This window comes from Elephas maximus, chromosome 6 (assembly GCF_024166365.1).
Source record: "Elephas maximus indicus isolate mEleMax1 chromosome 6, mEleMax1 primary haplotype, whole genome shotgun sequence".
Lineage (NCBI taxonomy): Eukaryota > Metazoa > Chordata > Mammalia > Proboscidea > Elephantidae > Elephas > Elephas maximus.
The window spans coordinates 40,454,011-40,472,171 of record NC_064824.1 but is presented as its reverse complement, the minus strand read 5'-3'; the positions used below and the strand labels follow the sequence as shown (position 1 = coordinate 40,472,171).

Below are 18,161 nucleotides of genomic sequence, written 5' to 3'. Positions count from 1 at the left end.
AAAAGAAGGCAGTTCTGTTGAGTTCTGGCTATTACAGGTTTCACTGTACCTTTTATCGAGGCAGGTGTAAGGTAGTGATTGAGAGCACCTGGGATCTGGAGCCATATTGTCTGGGTTTGAGGCCTGGCTTTGGCGGTTATGAGGAGCATGATGTTGGGCAAGTTACTTAACCTCTTTCTCCCTTCGTTTCTTTCTTTGTAAAGTGGGAGCGATAATGATATCTTCTTTAGAAATGAGATGATTACATTATATACTGTCACTGTGTAGCACATATTAAATACTAGCTGTTTGTATTTTGACCATATGGTTGCGACTGTATTGGACTTTTATAGGATATAATGCAGCATTTTTGACCTTGTAATCTTGAGTATATTTGTATAAATGTTGAGGAATCTATTACTCTTGATTCTAGAACATAACTTTTTTTAAACAGTAACACAGTTCACAAGTTATCAAGATAACAATATATTTTAGAAAAACAATAATTCTAAATGTGAGGGTGACTGGAGTATTAATTTTTTTTCTTTTTCCTAACCTTGTTTGTTGAGAATCGTGTGTGTATTTTTTTTTTTTTTTAATGTCAAGGTGTTCTTTTTTGTGTGTAGAGGAGCACTGTTCAAAAGAATTTTCAACGCAAGCCAAGTTTAAGTTTTCTAGCAGTCACATTAAAGATATAAAAAGAAATGAGTAAAATTAATTTTAATAATGTATTTTTTCCAGTAGATCTAAATGAACTATTATCATTTCAACATGTAGTAAGTATAAAGTTATTGAGATAGTTTGCATTTTTTTTTTTTTTTGCATTTAATCTTCAAAATCCACTATGCATGTTATACTTACAGCACATGTTAGTTTGGACTACCAGGATTTTAAGTGCTTAATAGGCATGTGCGGCTAGCAGCTATGCTTTGGTAGCTGACTTGTAGAGCATAAATTACTTCTAAGTTTGTTTTTTAATTCAGGGTGGGTATAAATACTTTGCTGATAAAATGTACGCATCTGATAGGTAGGTAGAAATTACAAGATTGTAGTGTGGAAAGGGAAGTAGGGAAGAGATTTGGGTTTGGAAATGATCAGTGAATGTATGAAAACCAAACACGTTGCCGTCGAGTTGATTCTGACTCACAGCAGCCCTATAGTCAGAAGCATAAGCAGGGTAGAACTGCCCTGTAGGGTTTCCCAGGAGCATGTGGTAGACTCAAACTGCTGACCTTTTGGTTAGCAGCAATAGCTCTTAACCACTATGCCACCAGGGTTTCCAAGGGAATATATAAATGGTAATTAAAGTCCTGAAATCAGTTGCAGAGTGAAACCATAACAAAGGATAAAACCCTAGGAAATTCATAGCGAAGGAGCCAAAGGTGAAAGAGACCCAGAGGCTAGAGGAAAACTTTTCGTTTTTTTTTTTTTATTGTGCTTTAAGTGAAAGTTTACAAATCAAGTCAGTCTCTCATACAAAAATTTATATACACCTTCCTATATACTACTAGTTGCTCTCCCTCTAATGAGACAGTACACTCCTTCCCTCCACTCTCTATTTTTGTGTCCATTTGGCCAGCTTCTGACCCCCTCTCCCTTCTCATCTCCCCTCCAGGCAGGAGCTGCTCACATAGTCTCATGTGTCTGCTTGATCCAAGAAGCTCACTCTTTATCAGTATCATTTTCTATCCCATAGTCCAGTCCAGTCCCTGTCTGAAGAGTTGGCTTTGGGAATGGTTCCTGTCTTGGGCTAACAGAAGGTCTGGGGACTGTGCCTATCAGGGTCCTTCTAGTCTCAGTCAGACCATTAAGTCTGGTCTTTTTATGAGAATTTGAGGTCTGCATTCCACTGCTCTCCTGGTCCCTCATGGGTTCTCTGTTGTGTTCCCTGTCAGGGCAGTCATCGGTTGTAGCTGGGCACCATCAAGTTCTGGTCTCAGGCTGATGTAATTTCTGATTTATGAGGCCCTTTCTGTCTCTTGGGCTCATAATTACCTTGTGTGTTTGGCGTTCTTCATTGTCCTCTGCTCCAGGTGAGTTGAGACCAATTGATGTATCTTAGACAGCTGCTTGCTAGCGTTTAAGACCCCAGATGCCGCTCTCCAAAGTGGGATGCAGAATGTTTTCTTAATAGATTTTATTATGCCAGTTGACTTAGATGTACCCTGAAACTATGGTCCCCAACCCCCCCCACCCCAACCACACACACACATTGGCCTTCTAAGTGTTCAGTTTATTCAGGAACTTCTTTGCTTTTGATTTAGTCCAGTTGTGCTGACCTTTCCTGTATTGTGTGTTGCCTTTCCCTTCACCTGAAATAGTTCTTATTTACTATCTAATTAGTGAAAACCCCTCTCCCTCCCTCCCTCCCTCCCTCCCTCCCTCCCTCCCTCCCTCCCTCCCTCCCTCCCTCCCTCCCTCCCTCCCCACTCTTGTAACCATCAAAGAATATTTTCTTCTCTGTTTAAACTGTTTTTCGAGTTCTTATAATAGTGGTCTCATACAATATTTGTCCTTTTGCAACTGACTAATTTCACTCAGCATAATGCCTTCCAGATTAAGAGGAAGACTTTGTGGGTGGGTGCCCCGGAAACCAATGAAAGGGAGTTTCAAAGAGGCATAAAATATCGGTGGTATAGCATCCAGCATTACAGCAATACACAAGCCACCTCAGTACGACAAACTGACAGATGAGTGGTGGTTTATCTTTGTCTTATATTAAGAAAAATAACCAAAAACCAAACCAAACCTAGTGCCGTCGAAAAATAGAGCAATATAAATTTCCTCATTTAGTCCTTGAGTCTGGTATCCAGACTCCTGATTCACTTACCAGGTAGACCAACTGTGTATCCTGAAACTTGGTGTTCATAACACAGAAAACCCAAGCAGGTTCACAGGTCCACATGGAATTATGTAGGTTTGACTAAGCTTAAGGTTCTGCTTCCGGGATGGCTCACTCACATGGCTGTCACATTGATGCTTGACGGTTCTTACAGTGTAACACCTGGCTAACCTAAGAACAAGTGATCCAAGAAAACAAGGAAGGTGCTGCAATGTCTTTTAGCTCTTAACGTCAGAAATCCCACTCCATTACTTCTGCTGTATTCTGTTGGTCAGTCAGCCCAGCCCTGATACATGTAGGCGAGGATCACACAAGACTGAATTTTATAAGCTGAAGGTATTGGGGGCCATTTTGGAGGCTAGCTACCATGCTTTCCTGTTTTGACTGAAGAAATCAGTTAGATTTGGGTGTAGAAGCAAAACAAAACAAAAATAAAAACAAAAAGGCCAACAAAACAAAAAATATTATTTTCATTGAATGACACTTACAAGAATTTGGATAAGATGTGGTTCTTTCTATTAAGGATGCAAAGTGCACAGTATCCTCACCTAGTTTTTGAAAATATGTACGAATGCTGTTCAGTTACTTGTTCTCAGGCTTATCTTCAAAAGGCAAACCAAGTGTCATAAAATCATAGCTCAGTCTGTGTGTGTGTAGTTTGAAATGTAGAGATAATGAGGTTGTGATACTTTGTCTTACAGAATAGCTATCTCTGTCTTTACCTCTGAAACAAAGACATCTGACTAGCTGTCCCTATGGTCCTTTCCAGGACTCAATCCTCTATGACCCTGACTAACTGTGAGAATTGGAGTAAACATTTCTATGATGTACAACTAGATAGATGTAGATCATTCTCCCAGGCTTCTGTCACGTCATCTTGCTTATTTCTTTCGTATCAGGTAACAGAAATTGAAATAATGCTGCTATGCTTGTCTCCCTGCATCCTTCTCCCCTTCCCAAAATTAAGCTCCAACAGGGCAGGATTTGGCTTCTCTTGTTGACTGCTGACTTCCCAGCTCTGAGTGCAATGTTGGGTAGATGCTTAGCAGGTGAACATATAAATAAATAAATTTTGAAAAGAACACATTACATGATCATTATTTGAAACATAGAACCTTGAAAGATATTTTTCCCTCTTCCTACTTGATTAATCTAACAGTTGTCTGTCCGTTTGTACTACTGTGGTGGGTTGCTTGTTGCTGTGATGCTGGAAGTGAAACCTTATGAATAGCAGTGGAGCACTGTCTGATATAGTTCTGGAAGATGAGCCTCTCAGGTTGGAAGGCACTGAAAATACGGCAGGGGAAGAGCTGCCTCCTCCAAGTAGAGTCAGCCTTAATGATGTGGATGGAGTAAAGGTTTTGGAATAGTCATTTGCTGATGTGGCATGACTCAAAATGAGAAGAAGCAGCTGTAAACATCCATTAATAATCAGAAAGTTGAATGTATGAAGTGTGAATCTAGGAAAATTGGAAGCTGTCAAAAATGAAATAGAACACTTGAAGGTCGATATCCTAGGTATCAGTGAGCTGAAATTGACTGGTATTGGCCTTTTGAATCAGACAATTATATGGTCTGCTGTGCCTGGACTGACACATTGAAGAGGAACTGTGTCACATTCATTGTCAAAAAGAACATTTCAAAATCTGTCCCAGAGTACAACATTGTCAATGATAGGATAATACCCATACGCCTACAAGGAAGACCAATTAACACAGCTATTAGTTGGATTTATGCAGCAATCACTAAGGCCAAAGGTGAAGAAATTGAAGATTTTTACCAACTTCTGCATTCTGAAATTGATCAAATGTGCATTCAAGATGCGGGATAATTACTGGTGATTGGACCGGGAAAGTTGGAAACAAAGAAGGATTGGTAGTTGAAAAATACCTTGGTGATAGAATTTTGCAAGACCAGCAACCTGTTCATTGGAAATGTCTAGAAGAGATCCATGTTCGTGCCTTTTTCAAAGAAAGATGATCCAGCAGAATTTGTGAATTATCAAACTATATCATTAATATCACATGCAAGTAAAATTTTGCTGAATACAAAAATGATTGCAGTAGTACATGTACAGGAAACTGCCAGAAATTCAAGCCAGATTCAGAAGAGGACGTGGAATGAGGGATATATTTGCTAATATCAGATGTATCTTGGCCAAAATCAGAGAGTACCAGAAAAATGTTTACCTGTTTTTATTGACTATGCAAAGGCATTCAGCTGTGTGTAACAAAATAAATTATGGATAACATTGCTAAGACTGGGAATTCCAAAACACTTAATTGTGCTCAGGAACCTGTACATAGACCAAGAGGCAGTTGTTCACACAGAACAAGGGGATACTTCATGGTTTAAGATCAGTAAAGGTGTGTGTCGGGGTTGTAGCCTTTCACCATACTTATTCAATCTGTATGCTGAGCAAATAATCCAAGAATCTGGACTGTATGAAGAAGAGCATGGCATTAAGATTGGAGGAAGAGTCATTACCAACCTGCAATATGCAGATGACACAACCTTGCTCGCTGAAAGTGAAGAGGATTTGAAGCTCTTACTGATGAAGATCAAAGATTTCAGACTTCAGTATGGATTACACCTTAACATAAAGAAAACAGAAATCCTCACAGCTGGACCAGTAATTGAGATCATGATAAATGGAGAAAACATTGATCAAGGATTTCATTTTACTTGGATCCACAATCAATGCCCATGGAAGCAGCAATCAAGAAATCAAACAGCATGTTGCTAATGAATCTTACTCCAATCCTGATGCCAGGTTCTTCTTCTTATAGTCTAGCTTCTTATATTATTTGCTCAACATACAGACTGAGTAAGTATGGTGAAAGTATACAACCCTGACACACACCTTTCCCTGATTTTAAGCCAGAAAATATCCCCTTGTTCTGTTCGAACAACTGCCTCTTGATCTATGTACAGGTTCCACATGAGCACAATTCAGTGTTCTGGAATTCCTATTCTTTGCAATGTTACCTATCCATAATTTGTTGTGATCCACTGTGGTGCCATAGATAACTTTTGTGTGGCCTTTCTAGCCAAGGTGTTGTAACTCTCACCCAAGTGGTTGGGCAAAACTGTGTGATAGGGTAATTGTGGCCCACCAAAGGGATTGGTCAGTTTTGCCATCCTGATGGTTTTGAAAGGAGCCACCCCAGAAGCAGGCGAGGGAAGAATCCACTACCACCAAGGAAAGAGAGACCAGCAGGAGAGACCCACAGGAAGCGGCATGGTGGGCTTCCTGGACCACAGAGCAAGAAAGTTGACTGCCTTTGGGCAGAGACTGAAGGCCAGGGAGAGGCGTACCTGTGAGCAAGGCTGGGAAGGAGGCCTGTATCCTTGGAAGAACTGTATCCTCGTGAGTGTTTTTGAGCCCAAATTGTAACCTGTTACTTCTCTAATAAACCCCATAATCATGAGTATGACCTGTGAGTTCTTTGTGGCCATTGCAGTGAATTATCAAACTCAGCAGAGAAGTAGAGAGTGCCGTGGGAAGAAAGATTGGTGTTAAAATTGGTAAAGATGGTGGAGAGAGGAGGCATACCTAACCTCCGCCTCATAGGAATCAGCCTTTGGGTGTTGATCTTGATTCTTGTTCCCCCTCGTGAGGTTGGAGGAGGTGAGACACTGCCTCCATGCCATTTTCCCATCCACACAGTCAAATGCCTTTGCATAATCAGTAAAACATGAGTAAACATCTTTCTGATCTTTTCTGCTTTTAGCCAAGATCCATCTGATGTCAGCAATGATATCCCTCTTTCCACACCCTCTTCTGAATCTGCCTTGAATTTCTCTCAGTTCTGTCAGTGTACTCCTGCAACTGTTTTTAAATTATCTTCAGCAAAATTTTACTTGTGTATTAATGATACTGGTCAATAATTTCCACATTCCATTGGATTATCTTTCTTTGAAATGGGCACGGATGTGGATGTCTTCCAGTAGGTTGGCCAGGTAGCTGTCTTCCAAATTTGGTATAGATGAGTGAGCCTGGACTGTTTACCCATGTATATTCCAGTCTGCCTCTGAGATTTTGGAGGAATTTAAGTAGAAGTTCTTAACTTTTTTGTTTGTTTGTTTTGTTTTATGGAACTTTTTGAGAATTGACAAACTGTTGACCTTCTCTTCAGAGATACCCATTTACATAATGCCACAAGTTTTACATGTATCATTCAGCACTGTAGAGACTCATGAAGGCTATCTGTAGACCAAGGTTAAGTACCTTTAATCTGAATTATTTTGGGGACTTCAGAAATCCTTGGGTAGGCTGGAAAAAATGTTCCTATTGATTGGGACCTTAGACTCAGTAAATTTCTGTGCTTGGAACTTCTTTTCCTTTCTTGGAATATCTAATAACCAGAATAATCATCAAAGCCAACTCTTGTCCAGGTTCATATCTCCAGAGGCTTGAGTCAGAATTCAGAATGTAGGCTAGGTTTATTTTGATGATAACGACAACTTCGTCTTCTGTGATCTCACAGGTTCCTCTGCATTAAGTGGATTGGACATATGCAAAGAGAATCCCCAGTATATCTGAACCCTCAGGTAAGCAAATGGGACTTCATTTTAGTTTCTCCATGAGGTCCAGTGCTCTGGCAGTATGTGGTCGTTCCCTGTTATCTACTGTTTACTGCAGTGAGGGTCAGTGAGATGATAAATATTGCTTAAGAGAAGGAAGCAGCCTTTCTTACTCTTTACAAGATTACTTCCTCTGCTGCTTGAAGTCAGATCTCTTTATTTTTATTTTATCTCATTATTATTTCATATATTCACACTTCTATAGTAGATAAAAATTCCCCACTCTTCATTTCATGTATATGCTTTGGAGGGTTGTGGACAGCTTTCATATTGTTCCTTGGTTGTCAGCCAAGTTACACACATTTAACTCCTTTACTCTTTAATTGAGTGAACTTGGCTGCTTTTTTCAGATTTTCCCTGTTTCATCTGTACCACTAATAAACAGAAAAAACAGGCTATTGCCTGTCTTCTTCTACACCTTCCATTCTTTTTGCTTCTTAGTTTTGCCTTGTATTCCTTGTTGAACTAAAGCCAGCCAGACATCATTCTCGGAATCACTTTGGCAATACATGAATGCCTTGCCTACAAATATCCGTGCCCCACGCGGTAATGGCATCAAGCAGCATATCCTAGATGAAAGAAAGGAAAATGGAAAAGGAGAACAGTGTGGAGCAAAATAATACATTCTTTAATTATATGGCAGACTTACAGTTGCCACCTGAAGTAAATCATTGTACCTGATACCTTTACCACAGCTTTTGTCATCTGAAAGTGTTGGAAATGGGCACTAATTTGAATAATGAGAGAAGTGTGTATATTGTTTGAAGTTTGGCCACTGTTCTCACTTGGTGTCTTCCCCCGTTCTCACTCCTCTACCGCCTTTCCCAACGCTGAGCTGATTGTGACTTGCTGTCAGATCCTGTAGCCATGAACAGAACTGGGCAGGGGATCATTTTGTCAGAAATTAGATAGGCTCAGGTGGTAAATGCTCCATGCCTCCATGTGTAACATCTGAGGCAAGTGCTTTAGTTCTTGTTATTTCTGTAACAGCTGTTGGTCTTCTTTTAAAAGCTGATTGAGTGGAGAGGTGCAGGAGGAAGGGACTAGTAGACCTTTGGTGCTACTGATCAACGCTGTACTAGTTTCACAACTTTTTTCTTCCCCTGATTGGCAAAGAGAAGCATACTTCTTCCAGATGATACTGGGCTTAGTGTAAAATATGCCGGCATGGGACCTGGTCTTGTCACAGTTCATTCTTTCTTTTCATTTGGTTTGTTGAAAAAGGACCTCTGCCTGTACTTATCTTGTGCATCAAAAAGAAAAAGGTCATACCTCTACGAGCTAATAACTTACTGGTGTTTGTAGTTACCAGATTCAGGTAGTATATTTAGTCGAAGCTTGCAACAGCATACACTTGGCTTTCTCATTTGTGTTAACTTTGCTTGTAGTACAGAACTGAATAAAAGAGTCAGTCTTCCTGTTTGTGTCTGTGACAACTTTCTAGATGATTTGTGTTTCAATCCTTCAAACATATTTGCTCATTTATCACTTCTTTGCCTGTGAAGGCATAAAATACTCAGATTCTAATGTTATAATCTTTTAATCAGATTATTTAATTTTGGGGAAATCAAGGTCAGAATAGCAGCTGTCACGGTTGCCTCTGAATAGTATCCTCAAAATTATACTTTTATTTTTTTGACAGATTTTGCAGCCTTTCTTAATCCTTTCTGATTTTAAATAAGATTACATGATTGTGAATCATGTCTTTCTTGCTCTCTGTCCTCTTAAACAGGTAACGAGATGACTGGGATCCCTTTTAAGTCTGATTTTTAAAAATGTTAATCTCTCACATGGCTTTTTAAACTGTCAACAATATTGTACTCACGCTAATTTCTTGAGGCAATTGGTGCATTCTTCAACATAACTTTTGTTTCTTGGGTCTTTTCAAGACCTGTCAAAGAAAACAAAATGCTAACCTGACTTTAAAGGGGCAAAAAATGCCCTCCCCCACATACTATATTATTCTTTGTTCTCAGTGTGCATCAAAGTGACAATCTCACACTGTCTCGATTGAGGGAGTCTAGCACAAAAATAAAAAACAGCTTGGCACTGTTACAGACTGGCAGCCAAAATGTTTTGTGTAGCTTGGTTCTGGCAGTGGTTTTCATAAGGCAGAGGGTCTACCCTCACAGCATCACTGAAGGCAAGCAGCCTTAGTCTTTCTTATTTAGACCAATTCTTTTCCCTTTTGTGTTCCTTTTTCTTCACACAGACCACCATCATTAAAAAATATACATTTTCTTAAATAGGAACTACATTCTCCTCACCACTTCCATACTGAGTAAATGCCATTGTTCCTTACAGAAACTTGTATTAAATTTGCCTTTTCTAGCTTTCTTTGAAATTTCTTTCATAGTTAAATTTTTGCCAGAACTTTTCACAAAGCCCTTCTGAATGTTGCTTACTTTGGTCGTGTTGACATAGTATTTTTGTATGGTTGGAGTATTGTCTGCTTCACAGTTTGTTATCTGAACTGAACTTTTGAGTGCTGTTGCTTGTATTTTATGGATTTTTATGTTAAGATATCATTTGTTGAGACCAAAGAGTTTGCCATTGTTTTCTGTTTTTGTCTAAAGTTCACAGTTGGTTCCTATCTTTTAGAGGTTGAATACTCATTTTCAGATTTTTTGATTAGTGTTGCCAGATAGGAAAGTGAACTTATATTCAAAAAAAGAATGTGCATTTAAAATTTTGGCCCTTTGAAATCAAGACGCAAGGTAAAATACAGAAGTGTTTTTAAGTTTCCCAATTCTCACTGAATTATAGTCAGTGACCTACTATTAGGAAGAATATGAAAATGTGATATTATGATTTTTAGATGAAGATGATTTGGGTGGGACACTAGATTTTCACAATGAGTAAGCATTCTATGAAATTTTGTAGACTGTGTCTCAAAATGGAAGTATGTTTCTGTTCTGTTATCAAAAAATAATTTACTTTTGAGTGATCCATTTTAAAAGTAGTTTTTTTTTTTGTAATCAAGATAAAAATAAAATAGACAGAATATGGTTTTTTAGGAGGCTATTGATATTATTTGGCTAACTTTTAAAAATTGTCCATGATTTTTGGCAGTAAGAAAATTACTTTGGGAAGAAACATGCGTGTATTTTTGTAACAGTGTACCAAATGTGACTAAAAAGTGTTAGAATTATTAATGTGAAACACTTTTGCTGCCGTGTAAACTGGGGAATATATCTATTAGAGATTCATTAATGTAAAATTGTGCAATAAAGCAGTTATTTTTTCCCACAGATTTATTTTTAATTTAGAAAATGCTTTAAAATCATTAAAAGAATTTGTAACAGAGATATCAAAAGTATGCACTAAATAAACACACCTGTTATCGTCCCTCATTCTCAAGACGTTCAGTAACATATTGGCTCATTACTGTAACAAAACAAACACATCGTTTTGTATATGTAATGCACATGTAATAATTCCCCATTCCCTCAGTGCTGTCTTTTTAAACTTGTGTTTAAGTGACTTTTTCTGTAGAGCTGCTGAAATGAATCTGGATGGAATTACTGGTAAGTTATGGTCATCAAGCCCTTAGGTCAACATTTTAAGCTTTTGAATTATGACACTTTTGAGACGGGATGCCATTGAAATTTTTTTTTTTCTTGGTCCAGTTAAGTTCATGACTGTCTTAAACCCCCTGTGCCAAGGTCTTGATAATATTAGAATTGGTGATTAAAGATAATACAGGCAAAAAACTCTTTGTATGTCCAAGTATATTAAATAATGTTTATTTTATATTAAATACTATCTACTGACTTTAAATACATTTTCTGAAGCGGTATAATTTTTTTCTTGCAATTAAGCCCTTCATCTCTTCTAGAGTAGAGATGTATCTTTTAGTGCGTTAGAAATTGCAGCATGAATTGTCTTATTTTCTTGTTTATCCTAATTATACACAGAGGCATAGGTAATACATATTTAAGAGCTGTAATGTTTGAGCAGTTTCTTGTTAAATGCTGTTGAGTTTTCATTTTTGTAGGCAATGAATTCTATAGTTTGTTTAATTCAGAACGTGCGTCTAAGCTATTACATCTTTATAGTTTGAAATATGATTTTCAAAGAATTGTGATATAGTAATTTAATCATTACATTTGTAGAAACATGGAAAATAAAGTTATTAAGGAATAATGGCAAAATTGCATAAATACCGTTTATTATTTTAGTTGGAATTTTATTTTATAAAGTGCCAAGTTTGTAATTATAACTAATATTTTATTTTATTCAAATATTCACAGAGGTTTCAAACATAACTCCTGGGTAGGTGATTTGAATATATTATTTGATATCAGATATTCATAGGATGTGATAACAAATAGAGATTTCTAAGTTTATATGATGAAAAATACGAGTAATCTTCCCTTAAACCTGTGGAACATACTTTAGTGTGAAAATTCAGTAGAGAGTATTGCATGAAAGGGGACGTGTTAATTCAGTTGTTTGATTCCCTCCCCTCCAATTATCCATACATTTTAATTTTTCACCCATATCTTATATTATCATTCTGTGGAATACTTTCACAAGTATTTCATGTGTTTTCTGTGGCATCTTGCACTGCTCACTTTTTATCCATAGTATGAGTTCTCCTTTTTCAGGTTTACTTTGCATATTTTAGCTGCTGAGAGTCTAAGTAGATTGCAAGGTAAAGTGACATTTAGCTTTTGGAGGTATTCCCATTTTTAGCATGGGAACAGGATTTTTATCCCTCTGCCCTAAATCTCCTTATATTTCCCATTAAAACAACCTTACTAACATTAAACAAAGAAATGCAGGGATTTGGCTATGACAGCAGTTGAAATGCATCAAAAAGTGGCTACTACAATACAATTTTATTAATGAATGATCTACACTGGTTCCAGCTGTGTCCATGTGATTAGGCCTTCACCAGGCAACAATGGGTATTTCCCTATCGCTTTTATTTGATTTCCAAGAATGTGTCATCTGTTATATCAGCCTCTGCCAACATGCCCCCTGTAAAAGTGTTTTTTTTTTTTTCCCTTCCAAATTTCTGAAGCATAAGTTGAATACCCACACATATCCCTGCCGAAATATTGTTTCTAGTGAATAGTGGCCTAGGTTTGTATGCCTGGTGTTGCATACTAAAATCTCAGAATATAAATTAAGGCAAATGTTTATGAAGTTTATCAGGAAATTTTCGGAAGTGTGGTTGCCTGGTAATGCTAAAGATAGCCTATTTTCGCTTTTACGTTTCCATCTTAATATTTTATTACAGTGGTATAATGTGTTATAGAGGTGGACAAGCTTGCAGATTGAAATGGGGATCGTCCAGATTGTTCCCTTCCCTGGACCATATGGTATAGTTCTAAAAGCCTTTTGTAGGCTGTCTGTTCAGTTTATTGTAAACTCAATCTTTAGTGCACCTAAAAAGATAACCAAATAAAAATGGGCCTGAGCAAAAGGACTTCATATCATGTAAGGACCCCAGAAATGTTTGTTTTAAAAAGATAACTGCAGATGAAATAGAAGTCGAGATGATATTATAAACAAGGGAGACTTGTCATTTTCTGAATACTCTTTTTAAGTTCATATGAATTGTCCTAGGTTGTCTTTGAATGCTGCTTTTAAAATGAAAGCATTTATGTTATCTGGCAATAGGAAAACATTTACACAGATTATCCTTATTTCAGCCTTATGAAGAAGAGAATGTAGCTTTTATCTATTTTATGGGAGTAGCCTTCATCTATGAATAATATTGAGAAGTATATAAGCTCCAGGTTTTCTGAATATACAGCCGTTTGTTCACAGTGAGAAATTAGGGCTAGAACGTTCATTAATTTTACCCTTTAACCATTACCCGTGCGCAGAGATAGTTGAAAAATTTATAATTTTTTCCTTGTGTGTTTTTCCCCCCATAAAGTTATTGTGGTTCCATAGTTCTATTTTAGGATTGCTTATCCTGTATGTTGAGATTCTTTGTCAGCTGGAAATGAGGGTGATTTCTTTGAACTTCCATTCCCCTTCCCTCCAAAGTCAGCCCCTGTTAGAGAAGAGCATTAGACATTACCCATTGCTTTTTTGGCACAAGAGATTTGAAGCTGAAATTCTACCAAATGGAAAGAGAGAGAGAAGAGAGCCTGTGAACACAATTCTTTACTCTATCATTAGCCTGAACCACTAAAAGGGTAACTAAGAGGGACTCAGAATGTTATTGGAATGTGTAATTTTCCTTTGAATGACCACAGTAAAATATATTTGAACAAGAAAAGCAGAAAAAAGTATATGTGGTGTATGCAGTTGATGGCGATTGAAATTAATGAATCTTTTCAGCCCTCTGCAATAAAAATTATCCCAAGAACAATGCACATTTAAAATTTGTCAAAGAGAAATTTACATAGAGGGAGATTATTACCTTGGGGAAATTACTAGAGATGGATGGAATATCACAAATAATATAATCATGCTAATCATAAATTGAAAACAAAATATTTGTTGGCATGTGCATTTTTCAAGTTTAAAAACTCTTCAGAAACAGAACCCTGATTTCAGGTTGGAGGGTTCTCCCTATTTTTAAAATACTGCTGTCTTGTGGTCTTTTATTCTGAAGCTACTTTGTAAAAAGTGTCCACAAAATTGAAAAACATAGTTTACACATCCAATAAGTTAGGTCCTCTCTCCTTCTCTGTCTCCATTTTCTTCTTGCCTCTTTTCCCCTTTCTTCCTAACTTCAGTTACTTGTGTATATGTGTACAGCCGTCTCTCAGTATCTGTGGGACATTGGCCCCAGGTCCTTTGTGGATACCAAAATCCACGAATTTTAAGTCCCTTCTGTAAAATGGGGTAGTATTTGCATATAACCTACACATATCCTTCCTACACTTTAGATCATCATTAGATTACTTATAATACCTAATAAAATGTAAATGCTATATAAATAGTTGTTAATGTTTAGACCTAACACTTAATGCTTTCTCATTCTTTGCAAGCACTTTATCACAAACCACAGAGACCATTCATGGGGCAGCACTAACACTTCCACGAATTTAAGGTTTTCTGCTTTATCGTGCGAATGCTCAGTTTGTTCGACCTTAGGACTCATATTGGCAGCGACATGCCACTTTTCAAAAGATCTAAGATTTTTATTTTTTCATTGAGAAATAGCACTTTATGCTCCTTCTTACCCTATGAGGGATGCTTTGACTACTTAACTGCTTTTTAGGACCCATTTCTTCACCGAAACAAAAGGTGCACATAACACAAGTAGCAAACAAACAAGACATGAGGTGAGCAATGCTCAAATGAGTGCTGGAGAGAGTCTGAGGATCTGTGAAATGGCGGGAGGCTCCAGCAGGGAATGCCTGCACATCACTTCATTCACGTGGATTCAGCTAGTGCTCGTGTAAGGCAAAATCAAGTTTTGCTTTTTGGTACATTCTTTTTTTTCCGAATATTTTTGATCGGCAGTTGGTTGAATCCATGCATGTGGAACCCGTGGATATGGAGGGTTGACTGTATGTTACATAAGAAGCACAGTAGTTAAGTGCTCAGCTGCTAACCAAAAGGTCAGCAGTTTGAACCCACTGTTCCCTCCACAGGAGAAAGATAGTCAGCTTCTGTAAAGATTCCAAAAACAAAAAAAATCCAAACTGTTGCCATTGAGTCAATTCTGACTTATAGTGACCCTGCGGGACAGACTAGAACTGACCCATAGTTTCCAAGTCTGTAATCTTTAGGGGAGCAGATGGCCAGGTCTTTTCTCCCCTAGAGCCGCTGGTGGGTTCAAACTGCCTACTTTTGGTTAGTAGCTGAGCACTTAACCACTGTGCCACCAGGGCTCTCTGTAAAGATTAAACCTTTTGCTGTTGAGTCGATTATGATTGTTAGGTGCCATCGAGTCAGTTCCAACTCATAGCAACCCTGTGTACAACAGAACGAAACACTGCCCAGTCCCATCCTCACAGTCACTGCTATGTTTGAGCCTATTGTTGCAGCCACTGTATTAGTCTATCTCATCGAGGGTCTTCCTCTTTTTTGCTGACCCTCTACTTTACCAAGGATGATGTCCTTCTCCAGGGACTGGTCCCTTCTGATAAGATATCCAAAGTACACGAGACGAAGTTTCGCCATCCTTGCTTCAAAGGAGCATTCTGGCTGTACTTCTTTGAGCACAGATTTTTTCATTCTTCTGGCGGTGCATGGTGTATTTGATATTCTTCACCAACGCCATAATTCAAAGGCATCAATTTTCTTTGATCTTTCTTATTGATTGTCCAGCTTTTGCGTGCATGTGAAGCGACTGAAAATACCATAGCTTGGGCCAGGTGCAGCTTAGTCCTTAATATGACATCTTTGCTTATGAACGCTTTAAAGAGGTTTTTTGCAGCAGGTTTGCCCAATGCAATGTTGTTGTTATTAGGTGCTGTCGAGTTGGTTCTGACTCACAGCAACCCTGTGTACCACAGAACGAAACACTGCCTGGTCCTGGACCATGCTCACAATCGTTATGCTTGAGCCCATTGTTGCAGCCACTATGTCAGTCCATCTCATTGAGGGTCTTCCTCTTTTCTGCTGACCCTGTACTTTACCAAGCGTGATGCCCTCCTTCAGGAACTGATCCTTCCTGATGACACGTCCAAAGTATGTAAGACGCAGCCTCTCCATCCTTTCTTCTGAGGAGCATTCTGGTTTTATTTCTTCCAAGACAGATTTGTTCATTCTTTTGGCAGTCCATGGTATATTCAATATTTTTCACCAATGCCACAATTCAAAGGTGTCAGTTCTTCTTTGGTCTTTCTTATTCGTTGTCCAGCTTTTATATGCATATGATGGGATTGAAAATACCATGGCTTGGGTCAGGTGCACCTTAGTCTTCAAGGTGACGTCTTTGCTTTTCAACACTTTAAAGAGGTCCTTTGCAGCAGATTTGCCCAATGCAACACGTCTTTTGATTTCTTAACTGCTGCTACTATGGGTGTTGGTAATGGATCTGAGTAAAATGAAATCCTTGACAGCTTCAATCTTTTCTCAGTTCATCATGATGTTGCTGATTGATTCAGTTGTGAGGATTTTTGTTTTCTTTATGTCGAAGTGCAATCTGTAGTTTTTGATCTTCATCAGTAAGTGCTTCAAGTCCTCTTCACTTTACCCAAGCAAGATTCTGTCATCTACATATGCCAGGCTGTTAATGAGTCTTCCTCTAATCCTGATGCCATGTTCTTCCTCATATAGTTTAGTTGCTAGGATTATTTGCTGAGTATACAGATTGAATAAGTATGGTGAAAGGATACAACCCTGACGCACACCTTTCCTGATTTTAAACCAGGCAGTATCCCCTTTTTCTGTTTGAACAACTGCCTCTTGGTCTGTGTACAGGCTTCTGATTAGCACAATTACGTGTTCCAGAATTCCTATTCTTTGCAATGTTATTCGTGATTTATTATGATCCACATAGTCAAATGCCTTTGCGTAGTCAAAAAAACACAGGTAAACATTTTACTGGTGTTCTCTACTTGCAGCCAAGACCCATCTGACATCTGCAGTGATATCCCTTATTCTACGTCCTCTTCTGAATCTGGCTTGACTTTCTGGCAATTCCCTGTCAATATACTGCTGCAACGATTTTTTAGTTACCTTCAGCAAAATTTTACTTGTGTGTGATATTAATGATATTGTTCAAAAATTTCCACATTCTGTTGGATCACCTTTCTTTGGAATGGACACAAATATGGGTTTCTTCCAGGGCACAAATATGGATCTCTTCCAGTTGGTTGGCCAGGTAGCTGTCTTCCAAATTTGTTGGTATAGACAAGTGAGCACCTCCAGTGCTCTGTTTTTTTGAAACATTTCAGTTGGTATTCCGTCAATTCCTGGAGCAAAACGAAGGCACTTTGCCAATGCCTTCAGTGCAGCTTGGACTTCTTCCTTCAGTACTCTGGATCATATGCTACCTCCTGAGATAGTTGAATGTCAGCCAATTCTTTTTGGTATAGTGACCCTGTGTATTCCTTCCATCTTCTTTTGATGCTTCTTGTGTCGTTCAATATTCTGCCCATAAACCAAATCCAAGATCAAACCTGTTGCTCTTGAGTCGATTCTGATTCATAGTGATCTGATAGAATCCCTCAATATGGGAACTCGAGGCTTGGATTTTTTCTTCAGTTCTTTCGGCTTGAGAAATGCTTAGCATGTTCGTCTCTTTTTTTCCTTTCTGATTCTAATTACAGCCTGGGACATCCTGTGGGGCAGTCCTACTCTGTCCTGTAGGTCACTGAGAGTCAGAATTGACTGGATGGCAGTGGGTTTGGTTTTGATATATGGTATATGTGAATGATATGTACCGAATTATAAAAATGTTATTTTGTAGGTTTGGTGGACTGAAGGTTTTATTTAATAAGAGAAAAAGAATCTTGCAGCGACTGTGCAGCAATGGATTTCTGTGGATGAATTGGAACATCTTTATTAATCTGAACTACCAAAAATTGTAGAGATGCAAATTCAGTTTTTTTTTTTATTCCTTCTAGCTAGGGAAGACTATAGTCTGATTGAAAGGAGGAGGAGCCATAGGTAGTCTAAAATATTGCCTTTTTGGTTTAGCTTTCTTTTAATGATAAAAACACTTCTGGTTCCAGATGGTAGAAAACCTTATTGATGACTTAACTGAGTAAGGGTTTTATTTGCCTCATGCCATAAGAAGTCTGGAAGCATTTCACAGCTGACTGATGGCAGCAGAAATGTAGGCAATGTTTTCCTTCTCCACCATTCTTAGTGCTTGACTTTTGCC

General features: G+C 38.2%; 1 protein-coding gene across 28 annotated transcripts in view; it reads left to right on the top strand.

Moving 5' to 3' along the window:
* The window catches only part of GTDC1 (glycosyltransferase like domain containing 1), a 513,355-nt gene that overhangs the window by 88,399 nt on the left and 406,795 nt on the right, over positions 1-18,161 (top strand). For 19 of the 28 annotated variants that reach the window (XM_049887134.1, XM_049887137.1, XM_049887135.1 and 16 more), the window contains one exon: positions 7,312-7,375. The exons of the other annotated variants lie outside the window; for them this stretch is intronic. In XM_049887134.1, the coding sequence (XP_049743091.1) occupies positions 7,340-7,375 (36 nt within the window). In that variant the 5' untranslated portion in view covers positions 7,312-7,339. Of the gene's footprint in view, positions 1-7,311; positions 7,376-18,161 lie in introns of those variants that run through there. 28 annotated transcript variants of the gene reach the window in all.